This window comes from Streptopelia decaocto (genome assembly GCF_964273445.1).
Source record: "Streptopelia decaocto genome assembly, chromosome: 15".
In the NCBI taxonomy this organism is placed as follows: domain Eukaryota; kingdom Metazoa; phylum Chordata; class Aves; order Columbiformes; family Columbidae; genus Streptopelia; species Streptopelia decaocto.
This window is the reverse complement of record NC_138670.1, coordinates 14,079,200-14,100,309: the sequence shown is the minus strand read 5'-3', so window position 1 is coordinate 14,100,309 and position 21,110 is coordinate 14,079,200. Positions and strand designations below refer to the sequence as shown.

The 21,110-nt window shown below is 55.4% G+C and overlaps 2 protein-coding genes across 10 annotated transcripts in view; one reads left to right on the top strand and one right to left on the bottom strand.

Moving 5' to 3' along the window:
- The window catches only part of LOC309446345 (caspase recruitment domain-containing protein 8-like), a 68,287-nt gene extending 61,196 nt beyond the window's left edge, over window positions 1–7,091 (bottom strand). For 5 of the 8 annotated variants that reach the window (XM_082065994.1, XM_082065998.1, XM_082065999.1 and 2 more), the window contains exons 1-2: window positions 6,815–7,091; window positions 6,247–6,288 (exon numbers count right to left, since the gene is read on the bottom strand). In XM_082065994.1, coding sequence (XP_081922120.1) covers window positions 6,247–6,288; window positions 6,815–7,073 — 301 coding nt within the window. In that variant the 5' untranslated portion in view covers window positions 7,074–7,091. Of the gene's footprint in view, window positions 1–2,124; window positions 2,251–2,830; window positions 3,091–4,401; window positions 4,623–4,704; window positions 4,761–5,552; window positions 5,619–5,914; window positions 5,980–6,171; window positions 6,289–6,814 lie in introns of all 8 variants that reach the window. The other 3 variants (XM_082065996.1, XM_082065997.1, XM_082065995.1) reach the window with 3 other exon arrangements.
- Window positions 7,092–20,570: 13,479 nt separating this feature from the next.
- AIFM3 (AIF family member 3) overlaps window positions 20,571–21,110 on the top strand; it is a gene marked incomplete at both ends in the record, with an annotated part of 36,307 nt that continues 35,767 nt past the window's right edge. For both annotated transcript variants that reach the window (XM_082066305.1, XM_082066304.1), the window contains one exon: window positions 20,571–20,601. In XM_082066305.1, coding sequence (XP_081922431.1) covers window positions 20,571–20,601 — 31 coding nt within the window. The remainder of the gene's footprint in view (window positions 20,602–21,110) is intronic.

Here is a 21,110-nt window from a genome sequence, read left to right as displayed (position 1 = left end):
CAGGACAAGCCCACAGTTCATACCATGTGTCTGAGGACATTGCCCAATAGCTTCTTGAACACTGTCAGGCTTGGGGCCACGTGAAGTTAACGGCATGTGTGGTGTCTGCTGAGCCAAGCAGGCAGCAGCTGAGCAGAGAGATGTGGAGATTAGGAACGTGCTGCTCTGGAGCTGGGTGCACCTCTGTCCCCCCAGGAGACACAAGAAGACGAGGCTTGGCACCTGCCCTCGCTAACGCTGCTGCTTCTGCCTCCATCAGGTGATAGGACAAGAGGAAATGGTTTCAAGTTGCGCTGAGGGAGGTTTAGATTGGATATTAGGAAAAAATTATTCCTGGAAAGGGCTGTTGGGCATTGGAACAGGCTGCCCAGGGCAGTGGTGGAGTCACCATCCCTGGAGGGGTTTAAAAGGTGTTTAGAAGAGGTTCCTGGGGACATGGTGTAGTACCAGATTTAGGTTGTGGTTGGACTCGATGGTCCTGAGGGTCTCTTCCAAATGATTCTATGATTCTGTGAGCATCATCTGTCCTGACCAAAGTTCTGCATGAGACCCAGGTCAGTACAGTCAGCCCTAGAGCAGAGTAGCTGCCAGCAATGGCCTCTGGGTGCCACAAGAGAGCGGTGCCCACTCCACCAGCGGGATCGCTGCTGCTGCAATCCTGACGCAGCTGGAGCAGAGATGCGAGATGAAGGCAGACAGTGGTCCCTCTGGCCTTGCCCTGACCTGTGAGCTCTGGGTGTTGTTTTACACACTGGAGTCACACCCAGGAAAATCTGGGAGACTAGTGCTGCCTGGAAAACTATTCTTTAAGACCCCGATATTCACCACAATTTTGGTATGCTCCATCCGTCCTCTGCATTGCACAGTGGTTGCACAGGTAAGTCTGTGGGTGTCTATTATGTTAATGGACTTTAAAGAATAGGTCAGATTTCTGTGCAAACTGTAGCCAAGAGAACAGAGCGACCCTGATAGTACTGTCATGCTCTCTTCATCCCCAACGTCTGAAACTCCACGTTAAACCTGAAGCTGTGGTCTGCTGACATTGGGGTGTCCTTTCAGGTCCCTGCTCTGCAGCAGCCAGTTGCTGCATATGCAGAGTTTGCTTTCCCTGCAGGACACCTGGACAACTGTGACCACACAATGCGTGAGATCTGCTTGGGTGGTGTGGTACCCCTGCTTTTGAGAAGGTGAGCGAGCCCCCAGGTGGACCTGCTGTTCCTACCTGATCTCAGTGATGCCCTCCAGACCTCAGTGCCATTGTGTGTGTCTGTCATAAGGAAACTCATTTCCTCAACCGTGTTCTTGATGTAGATCTCAACAAAGAGCTGCAGTTTTTTTGGACTCCTGTAGCGAAATGTCAATTCTGTCTGCAAAGGTAAGAAGCAAGTTGAGTCTGTCTCTCCATGGGGAACTGCAGTGAATTCACATACATCACCCTGTGTTTTCTGGCCATACCAGCAAGAGGAAAGACAAGGGAAGATGCACATGTCAGGGCTTTGCTCTGCTGCCAATGTCACAAATTGTGGTTGGAAGGGACCCCTGGAGTGTCTTACCTGACCTGCCTCGCAAAGATGGGCCAATGTCCAGTCTGGATGTGCTCAGCTGGGTGTTTGTCTAGCTGAGTACGGAGAAGCTCAAAGAGCAGAGATTCACTCCCTTCTAACTTTCTCCGACAGCTGCATCTCCAGTGAGTGGTAAAAGATTCTATAAGATTGAGCCTGAACTTCCCAGGTTGCAACTTATGGCTTTTAGCGCTTTTATCTGACATTGCCGAGAGCTTGGCTCTGTTGTCTTTACAACTGCTCGTCAAGACAGAGTCCCCAGCTGCTACCTGGTCATTTGGGAGGTGGGAAAACCAAACCCTACCTTGTTATTCATGTGTTTAAGACTATCTGTCAATTAAGCTGGAGACCCCCCTTTGGGGCTTTGGGGTGGGCTCTGTGCTCTTTCTGGGGATGTGTATCATGAGACACCTTTGCCAGTTGTAACCAGTACAGCTCCCTGCACCTCTGGCTCTGAGACCAAGTGACACAGATTCTGGTAGCAGAACATGGCTGAGGACAGACACTTATTGTATTTACTGCTTCATTGAAGAAAAACAAAAAAAGGAACAGTCACACTTACATCAGGTGTTATCTCTACGAATCCTGTACTGGTCACCCGATAAGAGCAGCCGAAGAACAGAGGATTAAATGGAGGAGGCTTGGAAATAAGTTTTGAATTCCAGATCCTTTCTTGTTTCTCAACGGCCTGTAAGCATCAAGTGTCAGTTTTAAAAGAGGAGAAAAGAAAGCGCTGTGAACTGCAGGCAGCCCTGGGAAAGTCAAGAGGAGAAGAGAGCGCCCCGGTCAGCACAGCCCACGGGGCGTGCGTTCCAGGCAGGGCTGTGCTGCGGGGGCCGGGAGCTCCGCTGGCGCGGGCGGGAGCGTGGGCAGGTGCCGCGCTGTGGCGCTGGGAGAGAGGGCAAGGGCTTGTGCACAGCAGAACGGCTGGTACGCAGCCACCTATTGCTGTGCCTGGCAGCGGCCAGCAAGTCCTGCATCTGCTCTGTGCTGCAGAGCACCCTGTGCCACGGCTTCAGCTGTGCCAGGACAGGCTGTCCCAGCCAAAAATACAGAGAGTGGTTCCTGGAGCGTCTGGGAAAGAGGAGAGTCGGGGAGGCAGGAGCAAGGATGCTCCTCCTGTGGGAGATGGGGGCACAGGACCGTATGTAAACCAGAGTGTGGTGGCAGAAAAGTGGAGGCATCTCTGGCTATCAAACCCAGTCCCTGGTGCTGCAGCCACCCAGATATCATCCACTTTTAACCAAGTCAAGCTCACTCTGCCTTACCTGCTTCACAGAGTTGTCATCCGGGATGAGGTAGAGGTGAAGAGTTGTGTCTGCAGCATTGAGCTGGTGGAAGATCAGCACCAAGGAGTGCATAGGGAATGAATATAAGGTTGAACATAACCTCCTCCAAAGCACCCCGAGCAGTGAGAAGCTGGGATTCTCCAGGACAGCAGAGAAGGCAATCAGTCTTGTTGGTCTCTGCAGGATCATCGTCCCAGATACAAAATTGGCAATGAAGCACGGGTTGGTATCTAAGTCTTCTGCAAGAGACAGAAAAGGCAACAAGGTTCTGTTTGTTCACCCTGGCAACTTACCAGGCTGCCTCCTTCTCTTGGAGGCTTTAGCATCAGAAAGAAGACAAGTGCACACATAGGATGACGTGCTTAGCTGCTGGTCCCATGTGTGCCCTGGTCTCCTGGGTTTAGCAGAGCGTCGCAGGCCTTTGGCATTGTTCCTGTGGGCTCAGAAAACTGCAAATCTGAAGGTGGCCGCTTGGGCCTGTGAAAATTGTCAGACTGCATCCGTGCAGCCTCCTGCGTGCAAGCACCACACCAACACGTACCGGCGAGGCAGACGGTCACTGTGTGACCAGTCACTCTAGTTTTTGATCACCAGAGCAGCCTGAACAGCCTGAGGTGCCATCCCGAGGGATCAGCGGGTCAGAGAGCTCTGCTGATTCCCAGTCACTGGGATAGTCTCTGGAGCACACTTTGCTATTAACCTGACAGATTAATATAATTACAGCATTTTGCATAGCACGGCTGTGTCAGTGAAGAGTGCGTAGAGCCACTTTTTGGGCAGCACGGCTGCACTTGCCAGGCCCTGGGCGGGACATGGAACCCAGTGACAAGAAACGGCTCAGTTTTGGAAGAGGACACGAATTTGGCAGGAAGAGTCCCTCGGCCAGCACAGCCGGGGCCTGTGTCAGAGCCCCCAGCACGGGGCACTGGGACTCGTCTGTGTGCCCGGCAGCCCAGCACCTTCTCTGCTCATTAGCAGCGGCTCATTAAGAGCGGTGCAGGGCACAGGACCCAGATCCAAGCCTTGTGGCTTCTCCTGCTGCCTGGCTGAAAATGGACAATTTCAATCTACTTATTCTCCTGCCCAGGCCAGCTCTGGCCTAGTCCATCCCACTACGGGGTGGTCCAGCCTGTGGGTGGGCGCAGCCGGCCGGCTCCTGTCCCGCTGGAGCAGAGCAGGGGTGGCCATTGGCATCCACAGTGGCCACAGGGGCAAAGGGCTGAGCAACTCTCCAGGGGAGCCCAGGGGCTGATCTGCAGCTGGGCTGGACAGTGCCCAGGGGTCATCATGGCAGCTGGGAGGAGAGGTGGGTGAGGAGGGGCAGGTGGTGTGGAGCAGGAGCTGGGGAAGGGACCACTGCGAAGGCTTGAGAGAAAGTGAGGGAAGGATGAAGGACCCAAAGCAAAGCAGAGGAATGCGAGGGAGTACAGGGGACCTTGGAGGGAAGGGAGAATTTGGCCCTGTCTGGACAGACGTCTCCCTCCAAGGAGCCAGAGACGTCCCTGAGCAGATGGTGGCTTTGGAAACGCGGGTCCCTGCGGCTGCCGTACCTGCCAGGCAGATGAAATGGGGGAGACGCACCGCCCGCACGACGCCGGGCTGCACCATGATGTGGAACAGGGGTCCGGCGGGCACCCACATTTCCTGGTCATCCCTGCTGAGGTGCCGGGTCCAGGTGGCGTATTTGTAGGTGACGGTCACTGCTGACTTCACCTCGAAGCTGAGGCCGGTGATGGAGCACTGGAAGATGCCTTCACCAGGGAGGTCTGCTCTGCAGGTGGGAGGAACGACAGGCTCATGCCACCTGGCACAGGGCTTTGGAAGGTGCTCCCGCTACACCCAACAGCACTTACTCGTACACGTTCATCCCAGAGGCTCGGATTATCTTTGGTGTCACTTCTGGAAGTACCTGCAACACAAGTGTGGCCAGTTTGGGACTGGAAGGGGTGTTGCACGCTGGGTGCTGCTTGCAGGAGGCGTGCAGGGATTTACAGCGAAACACGCTGCTGCTTGGCGTGGGAGCTGGAGCCTCGCAAGCAGCAGCAGGGGAGCAGCAGCTGCTGCCCGGTGCCCGGAAAGTCATCACCCCAGCGGTGAAGAGCCCAGAAAAATCATTGACTGGCAGGTCCTCTGCCCTGGGATGTGGAACAAGCACTGGCCCTGTCTGAGGCTCACGACCCCTTTACTGCAGATCCCTGGAGCAGTGCCCAAGAGAAATCCTGCGTGCAGGCACAGCCAGGAGGACTGAACCCTTCGCCCCACGTTGGTAGATGGCAGTGGGGTGGGGGAGGCATGGGTGTGTCACCCACTGCTTTTTAGGATGCATTTTGCAAATGAGAATTCCAGCTAGGAAAGTTTCTGTCTGCTGAGAGAGAGACAATGTTGTTAACTGATGACTTTCTTGTGGGTAAAGCCTGGGGTTGTTCTCTCTCTGCCGTGGTGCATCAGCAGAGAGGTCAGTGGCCAGAGGCAGATGAGATGTTTAGCAGCCAGAATAAATTTGGGATGGAATCAAGTGGTATTTGTTGTCTCACAAACTGGAAAACTGGGGAGCATGTGCTGAGTTAGCATAGCGAAAGAGGCCGGGGTCTTTTGGAGGATGCAGCGCTGGTGCGAACAACAGGTTTGAAGGCAGACTCAGGCTCCAGCCGAGAGCCAGGGCCAGTCCCTGCTGTGCCATTTCCCTTGGCAAAGCCCTTACCTCCGCCGTGCAGCTCCTGCACGTTCCCTGCAGTGATGAGCCCGGGTTCATTGATGGAAAGCTCGCCTGCAGAGGGAACATAGGGGAACGCGCTGACAAGCTGTCTTTGTCCCCTCCAGCCGTGCTTGCGCGCTGTGCCCGCCTGGCCTGCCGGCAGGGACAGGTCCCTGTCCTGGGACCAGGGGCAGCACCCACCGGCTCCTGCCCCCCACAGCGGTTCTGCAGTGATGGGCAGCACCGGACCCTCCATGCTCTGGACCGGCTGTGAGCCCCTGTGCTGCAGCCGTGCCGTCCCCCCCAGCCCCGCGGTGCTCCTCACTGCGGCACAACAGCCTCGGGCACCCTGTCCCACCAGAACTCACCTCTGCGCTCCCGGAGGCCTTGGCTGGCAGAGATTCATGAGGGTCTGCCACCAGCTTCCGTGGGGCTAAGTTTTTGAATGGAACAACAAGAAGACATTGTCATTTCTTGCCTCATGTTTGAGAGAAGAAGCCATCCGCAAGCAGGTTTCACCCAACCTTCCTGATCCCATTAGCCACACTGGTCCCCTTGTGTGGCTCCTACATCTACCGCAACTTCGACATTATCCTGCATGAATCATGGGCAGAGGTTTGCTCACCAAAACGCCGTGGCTTGATGTCCATCCCTTGCAGACGTATAGGTCCCTGAGCTTCGTGCGAGGGCATGCCCTTACCTGGAAGTTGACTTTTGACAGCTGAACTATCACCACCTCGCACTGCAACAGCAACACAAAGCAGAGCTCAGGAGCCAGGTCGTGTCCAGAGGAGCATCCCTTCCTCTGCCCGTCTTCTCCCAAGTCTTGATGCCTTTGCTATGAAAGCTGTTCCTGGGGGTCTGAGCCCACTCCCACCAAGCTGCTGGGCACCAGGAATCCCACCCAGCGGCCGGGCCCAGGAGGGCAGCGCACTGCAGGGCTGAGGACACGCTGCCAGTGCGCACTCCTGAATCCCTCCCATCTGCCGTACAGAGACCAGATTTCTTGCTCAGCTTCCAGAAGCAAAGTGCTTCCTCACCCTCCTGCCAGGTGCCTCCCTGGGCCCTCGCCTTTCTCCCAGCTTGCAGTGCCAGCGTGCTCCTGCAGCTCCCTGGTGCACACACGGCTGCAGCCGCCTTGCCCCTTCCCTCCTGCCCGCAGCCATGGCCAGGTCCTCTCCTTGGGAGACACCCGATCTGCACCCGCTGCACCTCTCCCGCCTCCAGACAGATCCTCTCGCACCTCCCTCCAGCCACCCTGTACTTACATCTTCTTACACAGAACACCGTGCAGTCAGGTTTGATTTCATAATATCGCAGAGTCAGGTCCTGATTCATATATTGTTGATTGTAGACCACAAATGCCGTTTCAGGGCCCAGGGAGGAGTCCTGTGCGCTCAGCTTGACCTGAAAGTCCTGCACGGTGTCATCTAGAGACACTTGCACTGCAAGATTTTGGCCAGTCAAAGTCTTCACGAAGATGCGGAACTCTGCAGGGCTGTCGGCCGTGGGCTGCTGCTCCGCCATGGCGTCTCTTCCAGCTGCTACACAGGATCCGGGGCTCCGGCTCCGTCACTTCCCCAGAAATCGAAAGCACCAGGTGATGTCAGGGCTGAGCTGCTGCCAAAGCTCCTTCCCGCCTCAGCTGAGTGCTTCTCCTCCTGCCCGCAGCCCTGCCTGCTCGGTCTCTCTCCCTGCCTGCACTGGGCTCTCTGCCCTGGGCTGCTGCATCCACACAACCTCTGTCCCTTGTTCTCTTCTCTCTCCCCTTCTCCCCCACCAGGCTCGTGCTCCAGCCTTTCCTTGCCCGGGGAAGGTTGTGCAGGGCTGTACAGCCAAGGGCAGAGCTTTTTGCCAAGGGACCAGGGCAGCAGAGTCTTGGATCCAGGCTGGCAAGCAGGTCTGTGGTTGGCACAGGGTCCCCCGCTGGTTCACTGGTCACCGCAGCACCTGCCCTTCCCCTTCTTCCCAGCACACCCCTGCCCCCCCTTTCCTGCCAGCCCTGGCCAGCTGGGGAGGACGCGGCTCTGCCTGCCTGGGGCTGCGGGGACCAGCCTGTCCCCACCTCCACTGCAGTGGCATGGGGGGGCAGTTAATTTGGGGGTGGTGGGATGTGCAGGGCTGCAGGTTGCCAGCTCCCTGACTGCTGCAGGGAGCCAAGGGTGGGCAGCACGGTGGGACTGGGCTGCCCACATGCCCTGTCCTCACGGGTGCTGGCCCTGGCTCAGTCACCCCATTGCAGGCAGAGCCACGTCCAGCGCTGTTCCCGGGACAGAGCAGCCACACGGTGCTGCTGGTGACCACATCCCTGCCCTGGAGACACGTGCTCGGCCCTGTACGGTGCAGTGAAACAGCCCCAACTCTTGTACACTCGTCGTTTCAGTGGAGCCTGAGTGTCCGTGGCCTGCCGATAGAGCTTGCTGTTGGGAGAACTCCCTGCAAAGCAATTTATCGATTCCTTCCAAGGCCAAATCCTTGCTGTTTGCTTGGCAGCTGCGTGGCAGTGCTTTTGCACACCAGAGTTCAAAAATCCTGCGTGCCGGGTATGGAAACAGAAGTGGCTGTTGGCCGTCGTGTGTTTCTGCTGCCAGGTGCAGTGTCCCATGGGATGAGCTCTGCACCGAGCCCCAGGCAGGCACAGCACCATATGTGGGGATGCTCCTGCTCCGCTGCCTGCAGACGTACCCAGTGCTCCTGCTGTCATTTCTCCTGCTTTAAAACTGAGGCAGCTCCAGCAGGACCCACAGTCCCTCTCGCAAGGCTGTGGATGGATGTGGCTTCCTGAAGCTCCTGCATTTGCAGGCTCCATCTGAGGGTAGTTTTATAACAGCAGCGAAATCTGCAGCTGAACAGCCCAGTTAAGCCTCGTGTCTCATTGGGAGCAGGGAGCAAGGACCTAAAGCTGTGTATGAGAGGGCAGTGAACCAGCTGGACAACCTCACAGATTCATATACTCAGAGTCTCTAAGACAGCCGCGACCCAAGAGAATCTGTATGTGGGGGAGAAAAAGCCTTCCGCTGTATGCAAGGTTGTCTCAAAAGTCACAGAAGGAAAAGAAAAGATGTATTTGGGGCACGCAGTAAGAAAAGGCACACAGAGATGCTGAGAGTCTGCCAAACAGGGTGATGGAGAAGGAAAAGAGTGGAGTGGGGAGCAGAGGAACGTGCCAGGCACGGGGGTGGGGAGTAGATCCCTGTCCGCATAGGGGAGAGCAGAGACGAGAATCCAGCGGGGAAATGTGGAAGTGACCAGGGAAAGGACGGGACGGGTCATTTCCAGGAGGGCAGAAGTAACCGCTGGACGGAGAGGGAGCAAAAATGCCTCTTTGCGTGCCCGGGGCCAGCGTGGCCACCCGCGGGAGCAGCGGGATGGGGGCGGCGGGGACACCCGCTCCCCGCTGCGGTCCCGTGTCCCGGGCGGCCGCCCCGCCCCGCCCCGCCCGGGGGCGGCCGCGCTCCCGCCGCCGCGCCGGCATCGCCGCTGCTGCCCAGGTAAGCGCGGGGGCGGCGGGTCCCGGCCCGGGGCTGGTGGAGCGGGGGCGCTCCTGGTGCGGGGCCGCTGGCCGCAGCTGCCGAGGCCCCATCCGCGCCGGGGGACGGGGCGGGCGATCGGGCGGGCGGATCGGGCATCCGCCGGTGCCCCGCAGGAGCGGGGATGCCGGGGGCGAGGAGGCTCCTCTGCAGCCGGAGCTGCCGGCAGGGCCGGGCCGGGCCGGGCGAGCGGTGGCCGGTGGCCGGTGGCCGCCGCAGCGCTGCGGGAGCGCCGCTTATTTTCGCATCTCGCGTGAGATGCAGCAATTGCTTAAAAAGTCAAAGCAGAGCGACAGCGATTGCGGTCGGGGAGAAGAAGCCGCCTTTCTACTGAACCTCCAGGTTTGGGTCCCTGTCCCCCCCCGCCCCCTCCACGTGTCCTCCAAGTTTGTTTGTCCCTGGTCTGGGGGACTGTGAACCCACCCGCGCAAACAGCCCCGGTGTCCCGGACCGGCAGCTGGGGGACTGGCGAAACGCAGGCAGTCCATGCAATACTTGCAGGTGTAAAGCTGCCTTTGCGTGAGTGCCTGGGGAAATGATATCAGCAAAGTGTGGGTAACCTTACGGGCTCCTCTGAGAGGGAACGTCAGTCTCCTGGTGCGGTGGATGGAGATTTGGTGGTGGTGTGCTTTAGATTAGTATTGGAAAACATCGCCCTAATAAACTCCTTCTGCACTGCTTGCAGCTTCTATAGGGAACCCGGCTTTTACTTATTCCATCGTGAACTGGCAGCAATAGGCAGCAAGGGGAAGGACTTGGCTGCCTGTAGTAGAGAGATTGAGAATTAAAATTCTTTAGCTTTGTGAAATGTTTTGATTTTTGCATCAAGCAGTCTGCGCCCGGGGAGAATTTTCAGCATTTGCACTTTTTATTGGTGTACCTTTGAGATCTGAACAAAGTCTCGTGTTTGATTGTTAATTTCAGAATATTTCCTATGCAGTTTGCAGAGGATGTGTTTGGAGGGGTGGCAAAGACACCGCTGCTGAATGAGCCTTTAACCTGGAGCCTATAAATTGCTGAAGCAGCAGCCAGTAAAACAATTGTGGCTAATTGTAGTCTGACATAGTGTTCCCGCCGGGCTTCTTTTCGGGAGCTGGTGGGGCACATTGAACAGCAGCTTTGTAGCTCTCTGTGCTGCTGCTGACACAAACTGCCGGTGACAAGGTGACAAGGTGAAGTGCACCAGGACACGTCCCTCTTTGTCTTCTGTGAGGCAGGGCCATGCAGACGGTGGGGCTGTGAACTGCTTTTGGTGTTTTGCACAGTGAGTTTTGTTTGTGTTTCTTGGGGCCACCCAAAAGCAGATTACCTGGCAAAGCCAAATCTGCTGTTTGCTCCAGGTTGGTCAAAGCAGATCTCGGGTTTTGCCAGGAAGCAGCGGGAAAGGCAAAGGTTTGCTGGGGAGGGGTGTGCTGAGGGGTGCGCAGGAGCGGGGGCTCCTGGGGAGGCGAGGTGGTGGGAGGAGCAGGAGGGGACTGGTTGGGCTCTAACAGTGTCAGAGCTGCTGGTGCCAGCAGCCGGGGGACCCTGGAGCGGGGCCGGGAGGGGGGTGGGGATGGGTACGGAAATGTCGGGACATTGGGAGCAGGCAGGTTGGGCAGAGGGCAGCGGGAACCGGCTGGAGAGCTGTCTGCGGGAAAAGGGGCGGGTGGCTGGAGAGATGCAGGGGAGGTTGGGGTGTCAGGGAAAGGAGAGAAGGGGGTTCCTGTGTGCCAGCCCCCCTGAGTTTGGCTCCTCTGCTGCGTGGGCAGGGGGTGGGCAGCGGCACGGCTGTGAGGGTGTCGTGGGTGCAGCATCCTCGAGGGGGAGGGACGGGTTTTGGTTACACTAATGAGTGTTTTTCCTCCAGCTGAGCACCCCATGCAGGGAGGCTGGTCTGTGCAAGTGCTGGGGGCTGTGGGGAGGAAGGCTGTAGGACGCCTGTGTTCATCCTCTGTAGTACAATTCCTGAAAAAAGTGATAACTTCAGGATGGAGACCCGGCTATTTATTTTCACCCCAAAATTATTTTAAAAATACAAGTTCTCCCTGCCTTAAAAACATGGTCTTCTGTCACGCTCTCTTTTGTGTGACTTGGTTGTCCTCCCACTGTGTCTTTCCACAATTTTCTTGTGGCAGATGAGCGCTGTGCCCCTCCCCAGGGTCAGGGCAGGGCTGCCCCCTGTTGCCTTGATAACACAGAGCACACGGCGTGGCTCGTGGGGTGTGGGGAAGAGCCTTGGGACCCCCGATGCTCTGGCCATGCCTGAGCTGTGCTCAGAGTCCCACGTCCAGAGGAAAGACCTGCTTTCCTTGGCAGCAGAGCCCAGCCCGTCCTGGAGATGGGGCAGTTTGCTGAGCCAGACCTGGCAGGGAACTGGAGCTCCTGATACTAAACTGGGAAATTTCTCCATGTGCTGGTGGGCTGTGGCAGCTTGGCTGTGCCTGGGGCGGTGCAGCGGGTGGAGATGGAACCCCGCGTGGGCAGAGAGGGAGGCTGCGGGCAGCTCGGGGAGTCAGCAGGACTTTGTGCCAGCAGCTGCCTTGATTTTTGGTGGAGTCGCTCTCTGGAGGCAGCAGGAAGGTGTTTGTGGGCTGCGTGACACTGTAGGTGCAGCTGTGGTCAGACAACAACCGGAGCCCCAGTGCCGTCTCCCCACCGCCCGCTCTGCGCCGTGGGGAGCGCGGTCTGTGCACCGCGGGTCTGTGCCAGCTCCCGCTCTGCCAGGCTGTGCCGGGACAGACCGGGACTGCTGCAAACTGGTGGCCCATGGAGACTGGCTGCATTTGGGGAGGGAAGGAGGTCAGCAGCAGGAGGGTGCTGTTGGCCGTCTGGGCTGAAACCTGTTCCTGGCAGGGCTGGAGAGGCATGGCAGGGGTGCTGGGGGTCATGGCAGGGGTGCTGGGGGCTAGGAGGGTACTAGGGCAGAGGCAGGTGTGCTGGGACTCTTGGGATCCACCTTGTGTATTTTTATCAATGGTCTCTGCCCACAAGGCAGCAGATGTTGCTGAAACACGTTGAGGAGGCAGAGGTGAAAAACATTGCCAGTGGCTGGAGCTGCACCACTGAGCAGAGATGGAAGAGAAGTTGGGCATGAGGCTGTGCAGAGGGAGACCAGGACTGAAACAGGAGCTGACCTTCATGCGATGACAAAGGAGGACAGGTTGGATTTACTCGTCAGGGACAGGGGGACGTAGAGTCACCACTCTTAAATCTTTCTAACATTCCTGCGCCAGATGTGGAAGGACCTGGTGAAGGGTGGTGACCCACCTCATAGTTCCGGCAAACACAGTGGGAGCGGAACTACAGCAAATCCCCAGAAAAGTAAGAGAAATGGGAAGCCCTTGTCTTAGGAGGACACCAGCAGTGTGAGTCTGGTGTGTGGGGGCTGGTGGTGTGGTGACGGGCATGTGGTGAGTCAGGGTGGGCAAGTACCTGGTTGGGGTGGAGCCACACAGGGTGATGTGTGGTGCAATGGTGGGGCTGGGACACAGGGCCCGCTGCTGGCTGCCATCGCGTGGGGTGAGGAGGTGGCTGGGGAACAGGGGCTCTGGGTCACAGTGACGTTCAGGACTCAGTGGGGAGCGGAGGTGCCTCGAGCCCAAGGACCAGAGCCCAGGCTGCTCTGCAGGACACGCTGCGCCTTATGGGATGTGCTGGAGAGGCTGTGGTGGGGTCTGTGCTTCACTTCGTTTGCAGGGTGTGTCTGAAATGGGTCTGCTGCTGGGACTGCTCCACGGTTCCTGCTGGGCCTTGTGATGAAGATAATATTTTCCATGTACGGAGAATTGGCAAGGAGGCAGCTCTGTGGTAGATAGGGTATGGTTTGAGTTCAAGGGTTGTTTTTTTCCACAGCAGGGACCAGAGTCAAGGCCAGCTTTTCCCTGCAAGTGTGGCAAGTACCTCCAGCCGCCCCCTCCTCTTGTGCCCCTGCTCGGGGGCGCAGCTGCGGAGCCACATCTGGCTGGCTAGAAAAGACACCTGTTCCTGTGCGCTCTGCAGAGCAGGCGAGGCTGTTTGCAGACAAGTCTTCCAGGAGATGCGGAGCTGTCGTGTGTCCTCTGTTCCCTGGCGTGCCCAGCCCATGGTGTTGCCTGCTGGTGGGTGAGGAACTGAGGAGCACAGGGCAGCGTGTGTCCAAGCTGATAGGTAGGAAAGTTTTGCTTTCTTGTTTTGAAGATTGATTTCGACCACAATGAAGGGTTCGGATAGAAAACCAGCCACGTAACACAACCAGCCAGAATCTCTCCCCTGAGCAGTAAGTATGGTAGAAAAAAAGCCATTATTGGTAGAGATCAGGGTCCTTCCTAAAATTCCAGGTGTCTGTTTGGATGCTGTCCCTGGGTACAGGTGCCTCCACAGACTTTCTTCTTCTGGCCATAGGACCTTCTTTCAGATCTAGGTGCTTTGTGGCAGCTGGTAAGATCTAAGTACGCAGGGCATAAGCTTGTTGGTGAGAGACACTTTAAATGTCCTTATACTAAATAGGAAAGAAATGACTCTGGCATGATCTGATATGGACTCTTCAGAGACATCCAGGGATGTCCCGAGAGTGCTGAGTTCTTGAAATGGTGATGATATTGCTGTGAGTCCAAAAGTTATCTGCAGTAACTGATAATGCTTCTGAAGGACAAAGTTCTTGAGGCAGAAATGGGCTTATGTTTGCAGACAACAGAACTGAGATACAATAAAAAGAAAAATTTATTGTATGCAGGGGCAGTTAAAAACCAGCAGCTCCTGTTGAGCGTGGAACTGCAGGACATGGCCTTAGAAGACCTATGATACAAATGACTGAAAACTAGAAAAACAAAGCTGCCACAGGGAAGAGAGGCGGAGGGAGGGAGGGCACAGCTGGACTCCTGGTTCTGCAGCAGCAGGGGATCCCTGGCCAGAAATGGCCCCGAGGAGCCCTGGCAAGGGGCCATGCTCAGTGCTGCAGAGGAAGGCGAAAAACCCCCGGGGACCAGTGCCAATCTGCCCAGGGGAAAAAGATTCCTTCCTGACCCCAGAACTGGCGATCGGCTGTTCCTGAGCATGTGAGCAAGACCTGCTGCCTGGCCCTTGGGGCTACCATGGCTCCAGTGCACACCAGCAGTGCCCCCCCTTCCCTTCCTCCACTGGAGACACCTCAGGGGCTCATGGCAAAACGCTCCAGAGCGTTGGGCCTGGGAGAAAATATGTCATTGCCAGGAAACCTTTAGGTGCTGCAAAGTGTTGAGAGAGTGAACATCTTTGAACATCCCTACTTCCCATTTCTAATGGGTGCTGCATCCTGCAGTGGAAAAGGTGTGGATGGGGAGCTCTGGAGTGGTTTCCCACAGCCAAGAGTGGATTTTCTTGTTCCTTGTAGACCAGTGAGTCTCAACCTTTTCCACTGCTACTCATCTGAAAAGGCTTTTTACCCTTGAGGACCTCCAGGTGTTAGTAGCTCTTCTCAAGTCACGAATGGCATTGGGTCCATTTTCTAAAGCTTAAAGCAGGATTAAGGTTAGGTCCAGGCTTGTATCTCACCCTGCTCAGAGCTGGAATTGGATCAGATGACACTAGAGACCTCTTCCAGGCTACATTATTCCATGATAGGGCAACAAAGATGCTGAAGGGAGTGGAGCACCTCCATTATGAAGAAAGGCTGAGGGAGCTGCGTCTCAACCTCTCCCAACCTCTCCCAAGAGCCTTGGTGCCCTTGGGGCAAATGCTGGACATGCAGCATCCACGACGAGGAGGAGACCTTTCAATGGCAGAGGAGTGACATGGAGCCGGCAGGGCAGAAACTGCAGAGGAAGAGGTGCCATCCTGATGGGAAATGAAGACCAGCATGGTAATGACCACAACTGCTTTGGGGCTACCATGTTGCCCTCCCTGCACTAAAAGTTGCTGAGTGGTGACACGTCTCTTTGGTAGGTTCTTTATCCCACTCTTGGGAAACAGGTGTCTCGGGCGCCCATGCTGTCCTCCTTCTCTATTGCGGTTTTCTTCAGTGTTCCAAATGGAGAAGTTCTTCCTCCACCTTGGGAAAGATCTCTTCTTCATCCTGAAGGAATGGCTTCCTTAGGAGGTATCTCTTGCTGATCTCTGCTTTGAGATCCTGGTGTGTGTCCTAGAAGAGATCTTCCTCATCCTCACTCACGTAGACATGGCTTTCCGTGAGCATGCAGCCCTTTTCCTTCAGACTGGTGCTGTCAATGAAGAGACAGAAGTAATCTCCTTGGGAACAGAGCAGGTTCCAGATGTCCCATTTGGTCACTTCGAATTCCAGTGGCTTCTCAGAAACCTCTTCAAAGATCCTCCAGGTGCTCTCTCAGGTTTCCTCCAGAGCCTCCTACAGAGCACTACAAAGAGAGTTCAGCTGTGGTGGAGATCTGTGTGGAGAGGACAAGCCTGCTGGTCCCTGCCAACGTGCAGGACCTGCAGCCTGGTTTGCTGGACCCATGGCAGAGATCATGCAGGGATTTCCAGCTGTGGGGGGGAGCAGCCCCCTGCCTGGCGAACCTGTCTCCAGTGGAAATCAAGAGAGGATGAAGACTGGCTGAGCGCATGACGCTGAACTGCCGGGGAGACTGGAGGTTGGTTGCTGGTGGTGGCAGGATGCTCCCATTGTTGTCTGGTTACCTTGGACTGATGGTCATATTCTTGAGCCCTTACACCTTGGGAAACTGAACTGTGTCCCCAGACAGCCCCAGGGCTGACTTGAGTCTGGCCCAAGCGGAGGACAGGGCAGTGGAGGAGGTGCAGCTGTGGGAGGACCAGGGCCATGTCCCTGCAAAGCCTTGAGGATCTGGGATTGTAAAACCCAGAGATTGAGACATTTCGTGTTCTGGTAGCCACAACCAGGATCCTCAGGAGTTGGCAGCTGCTCCAGCATCTTTGGCCCCTCCGTCCAAAGGCCCTGTGGGCCTATGGTCCAGCCCCCATGTAGGCTCCCTTCTCTGGGAGCAAGCAGTGGGTCAGCACCACAGCCCCTGCCTTCTCTGGCCTGATACCCACCAGCTCCTGGTGAGAGAAGATCACTTCTACTTGCTGACACTGGGAACCTCCACATCACTGAGGAGATGGGAGAAGATGTGGGGAGGGGAGGCGAGATGTGGGGCAGGGCTTGAGAGGAGGCGTTCAGTGGGGTGGGAAGGGGACAGAGCTGCCCTGGGAGTCTGTCTGGGGGACGTCAATGGGCCAGGGGTGGGGACTTGTTCTGGGCAAGTGGGAAGGGGATGAAAAGCAGCCCTCTCTCCCCACTTCTCCCTGTGGTGGCACTTGGCCAGGTCAGCAGACAAGGGGCAACTTGGGTCAGGATGATGTCTGTAAAAAGGTGAGGGCAGAGCCAGAAGCTCAGCGAGGGGGTCTGGAGGAGCCAGGGGAGAGCACAGGGGCAGCCGGTGTCCATGTGCACCAGGACGTCCTTCCACAGCAGGTGAATCATGGCTGAGGGGACCCTGTGAACAGTGTCATGAGTTGTCTGTGCGCAGTGCTCCACATGGAGATGTCTCCAGCTGACATCCCCATCTGGAGCTAGCTTGGACTGCAAACTGGTGTGTCTGGGAGATGCCCGTGTCACTGGGCATGGCTCAGTGTTCAGACATGCCAGATTTCTAGGCAGGCAATACAGAACTATTCACAGCAGCAAAACAGGTGCTGAAGGTGAAATGTTGCAGCTGGATATGATGGACCCTGGTGGGCAGGTGATAAAATAACACTGTTTCAATAAATGCAAAATAATGGTCGGGGGGGAAATACTAACTATACACGCAACATAATATATACTTATATACTTACTACATTGCCACTTGGAAAGTATTTTGAAGTCACAGCAGAACATTCACTTAACCTAGGAGCCTGGGGCTCAGCAGTGAGAGGGAAATACAGTGCTAATAATAGCTCCATCATACTGCACCGCGTCTCAGAAACGGTGCAAGCTCTGGATCCTGATCTGTGCATGGGTTGCCTGAACCCAGCAGGAGACATGGGCTGAAGTGTCACCGCATGCCTGCCTTGTTCTTGCCTGCTCATGGCACGGGCGCTGATGGGCACTGTCAGAGACACAGACATCTGGGCTGAGCTGCATGATCCTTCTTCTGGTTTTAGATCCCTTGCCTGCAGTGAAATCGTGATGTTGCAATATTGCAGTTTTGCAGCTGTGCAGTGGAAGTTCTGGGGGTTAGTAGCACTGGATTATTTTCTACATTTCTTTTGCTGGATTGTTTTTCCCCGTTTCCTCTGTGTGGAAGCAGGGTGGTTTCTCTGGGGTGTGCTCCTGGGCAGCGCTCTCTTTGGGTGGTGCTGGAGTCCTCTTTTGCAGACAGTCTGTTGCAGGGCTGATTCCCCATTCACGCTGGTGTTCTTAGAGATGGGGCAGTATGTTCCTCAGCGCCACGACAGTCGCCTCATATTTTGACAGTGCACTCCTTGTTGCTGTCTTTGAGCAGATGCTGAAGGTGTTCCTGTACAGCTGTGGAGCACAGAGTGGTGTTTTGTTCAGGGAACTGATTATGAATTGGTTTACTGAGAGATGGATGTCAGCTGCCTGACCTCATATAGGTCAGTGCATTACACCTCAACAGCCAGCAAGGTTTTATGGATAATCCTGGGTTCAGTTACACTGTTTTGTACATGAGATTATTTCACTTTCCTAACAGAGGGGAGATGTTGGCCATGACTCCTGCAGGATCCAGCTCCAGATCGGTACCTCTGGATGCTGCTGGCAGTGACACGGTCCCTTTGTGTCTCATGAGCTGGTCTGGCAGGGCGCGCTGGTGCCTTTCTGTGACAGCTGGGTCTCAGGTGACTTTTTGAAACATCTCTATGGGCTTGCTGGGAATGGGGCTGTGGGCAGCCAGATGGTTTCTCCTCCTGCAGTGTCTGCTGAAATTGTACCAAGAACCATTTTGCTTCTACCTGGTTAACTCCAGGAATGCAGGAGGGACACCCAGAAATGTGCACTGTCCTCTGCTCCGACCCGCACAGCCTGGAGATTTTGGGTGGCTTGGTCAGCCTGTGCCTCCCAAAGGCCCAAGGGGCATCAGTGGGGAAATTAGGAGACTGGAAGCAGGCCGGAGGGGATGGCTTCCAATTGCCATCATTAAGGTCCAAACAAAGCAAAGGCATCTCAGGCAAATGGTTGATACTCAGGGACAGGAGCTCTGACAACCCCCCAAAGTCCCTCGTAAAACCAGACAGACCAGCTAGAAACCAGTCCTTTGGACAGTGCGTCAGCATCTTTGGGGGCTTGGAGAAGATGGAGGTGTCCTCTGGTGAGGCACATTTGGGAGCCACCCTTCTGCCATCCACCCACCGCCCGCTGGCTGGGGTCCCGCTGTGCTCCCCCAGGGGCGCAGCACCCCAAGGCCTCACTGCCTGCCTGGAGCGCAGCCCCTGCCGGCACCGCGGCGCTTTCTGCCGCAGGAAACCCGCCACAGCAAATGGCTGCTCCGGGTAGCAGGGGTTTGGTTTGCTCGTGAGTCGGCGGTGACAGGCGGTGGTGGCGGAGCTCCGACAGGCTGGCTGCCCTCCGGAAGAAAGCCCAGCCTCTGTGTAGGTGACAGTGTCTTTGTTTCAGCTTTCTCTTTGCTCTCCTTTGCGTGGCTCACGTTGTCTCATTGGCACGTTCTGCTCACCACGGCATCTCATTTTGGTATGAACCCACTTATGTGCAGTTTTCTTCCCCTTCTGGCTTGATGCTGAGGATGTCCTGGATGTTCCTCCCAGCTCATCCTCCATCACCTGCTCCTCTTCATCACTCACCTCTTGCCTCCTTTTGCGTGGTATTTTATTATATACTTTACACTAAATTATTGTCCTGTATCACTGATATATTGATGTCTTGAGACTCTGTTTCTTTGATACAAATCCCTTTTCCCTTTCTTCCTGCCAGTTTTGGCAAAGGGCCACACAGCAGTTACTGCATGTGGCTTCTCTGCTGTGTGTTTCCCCAGTGCTCCCAAATCTTCCTCCACGTTTGTGCACCATCTTGCATGGCTTTTTTTTTTTGCATTTGCTCTTGCATAAATATTGGCTTGCTGGTTTCTTTGAATGCTCTTGTGAGAGAGCTCTTTGCTCTTCCTGCTCCATTTGAGGTTCACCTTTGCAATTGAGCTTGTTCGGCAGCTCCACACTCTTTGCAGTCTGCAGGCAAGCTTGTGTAATTTTTGTCCTGTTAATAGTCTGTCCCACATGGGTACCCCTCAGTAGCTGTTATCAAATGGCACGTGTTCACTTAGTCTGGCTTACTCATTCAGCCTGCTCCAGGCTTTGAAGGTGCTCCCGCAAGGCGCCTGGGACTGGGCGGAGGTCACGCCGCGCACAACACAGTGGGAGCTGGAAGGTGTGCGGGAAGGAGTGTGTGTGTTTCGGAGCGATATCGCTGAAAACAGAGGGATACATCCAGATATTATGAGTTGGTGTTTAAGGGGAGAAATTGCAGCGCTTGGCGTCTCTTTCCTGGCACTTCTGTATTTTCTTTTCATCGGAAAGATCTCGAGGCACTTTCTAAGCTGCACAAAGCCTGCTTTGCCTGTGTTAAAATGTCCTTTGGAAACACTTTTAACTTCCTACCCACATCGGGAGGTTTTGTGAAAAATAAATGGCAAAACCATGGTAAAGCTATTCAAGTAGAGGTTCAAATGGGTAAAATTAATTAGATGTTCTATTTATTGCCAGTTGTGTTGTATTAATCTTTCCGGTTTTCAGTCAAGGCATATAAGCAAAAAGATTTATCCTAATTCTTAGTCTGTACCAAGTCTGAGAGCACTATCAGTCAAGGCTAATGAGATAAACACAACTTGAAGTGGACTGTTTGCCAGGCCCATTTATATGTGAAAAATGTTGTCTTAATAGTATAAAAAAAAAATAGAGGGGGGCTGGTGCAAAATGGCCTGATATTGAAAACTCTGTCTCAAATAAATAATTGTTCCAAAGTGAATGGGGTTTCTGCAGGAATGAGCATTACTGGGAAGGGGAACCTTGCAGGACCAGCAATAAAGTAGATTTCTTTTTTCCATCACCAAATAATAAAAGCAAAAAAACCTGACTGAAATGTATTTATGGTAAAATAACTGTATTTGGGCTGTGACCTATGTGCTTAGAGATTTAATTACCAAACGTAGGTCTTGGAAAGTTATTGAAGTCTGAACATAAATGATACAAGGGCTTTTGTAATTTTAAACTTTGAAAGGATGATTGAATTTATAAACTTCGTAACTGAATTTACTGTCAACTCCCAGGCCGGTGGCCCCAGCGCCACATTTTCCCCGTGTCACTCAGGTCGCTGGGGGGTGTGTGGCTCGGTGTGACTTGTCCCGGTGCTCCGTGCCCCCCTGTGCTCCGTGCCCCCCTGTGCTCCGTGCCCCCCTGTGCTCCATGCCGTGCGGGCAGCAGCGCTCCGCGCCTTCCCCTCCCCGCTGGCACCTCTTCTCACCGAGCTTTTCTACCCAACGCAGGTTGTGACCGACGCCTGGAGCCCGGGACGGTGGAGCAGGCGGTTGGTCGGTGGGGATGTGCCCATGCCCTCGCTGACCCGCCCGCCGCCATGGGAGGATGCTTCTCAAAGCCCAAACCAGGTGACCGCCCTCCAGCTCCGTGCCCTGTCACAGTGTCCCTGGGGGGAGAAGTAGGTCAGCGGTGGCCGGGGGAATGTTAATTCTCGGCTCCCGCAGGGAGGATTACCGGCTCATTAATCCCCCCAAATTCCTGGGCACTCTCTCTCCCAGGCAGGGGGCCGTGCGGGGGCTGTGGCGGTGCGGGGACAGGGGCTGAGCTCAGCCCACACCCTGCAGTCCCAGCCCAGCACCTCCCGAACCCCCTGCAGTGCCCGGGCAGAGCTGCCCCTGCAGCCCCAGCTGGTTCGTGTGGCTCCGGCTCTTTCCTTGCTGCCACCGCTTTGCCACTCACTGACCAGACCTTGTGTTGTCATTGCTAGAAGGGAACGATCAGTGAAGGAGCAAGACCACCTACCGCTCGATTTCTCGGTGCTTTCTCAGTCCCACCACCCAGTGCAGGTCCTGGGGCTGCTTGCTTTCTGGATTTTCTTGATGAAGCTTGTCCGTGTGTGCTGCCTCCAGTGGGGAAA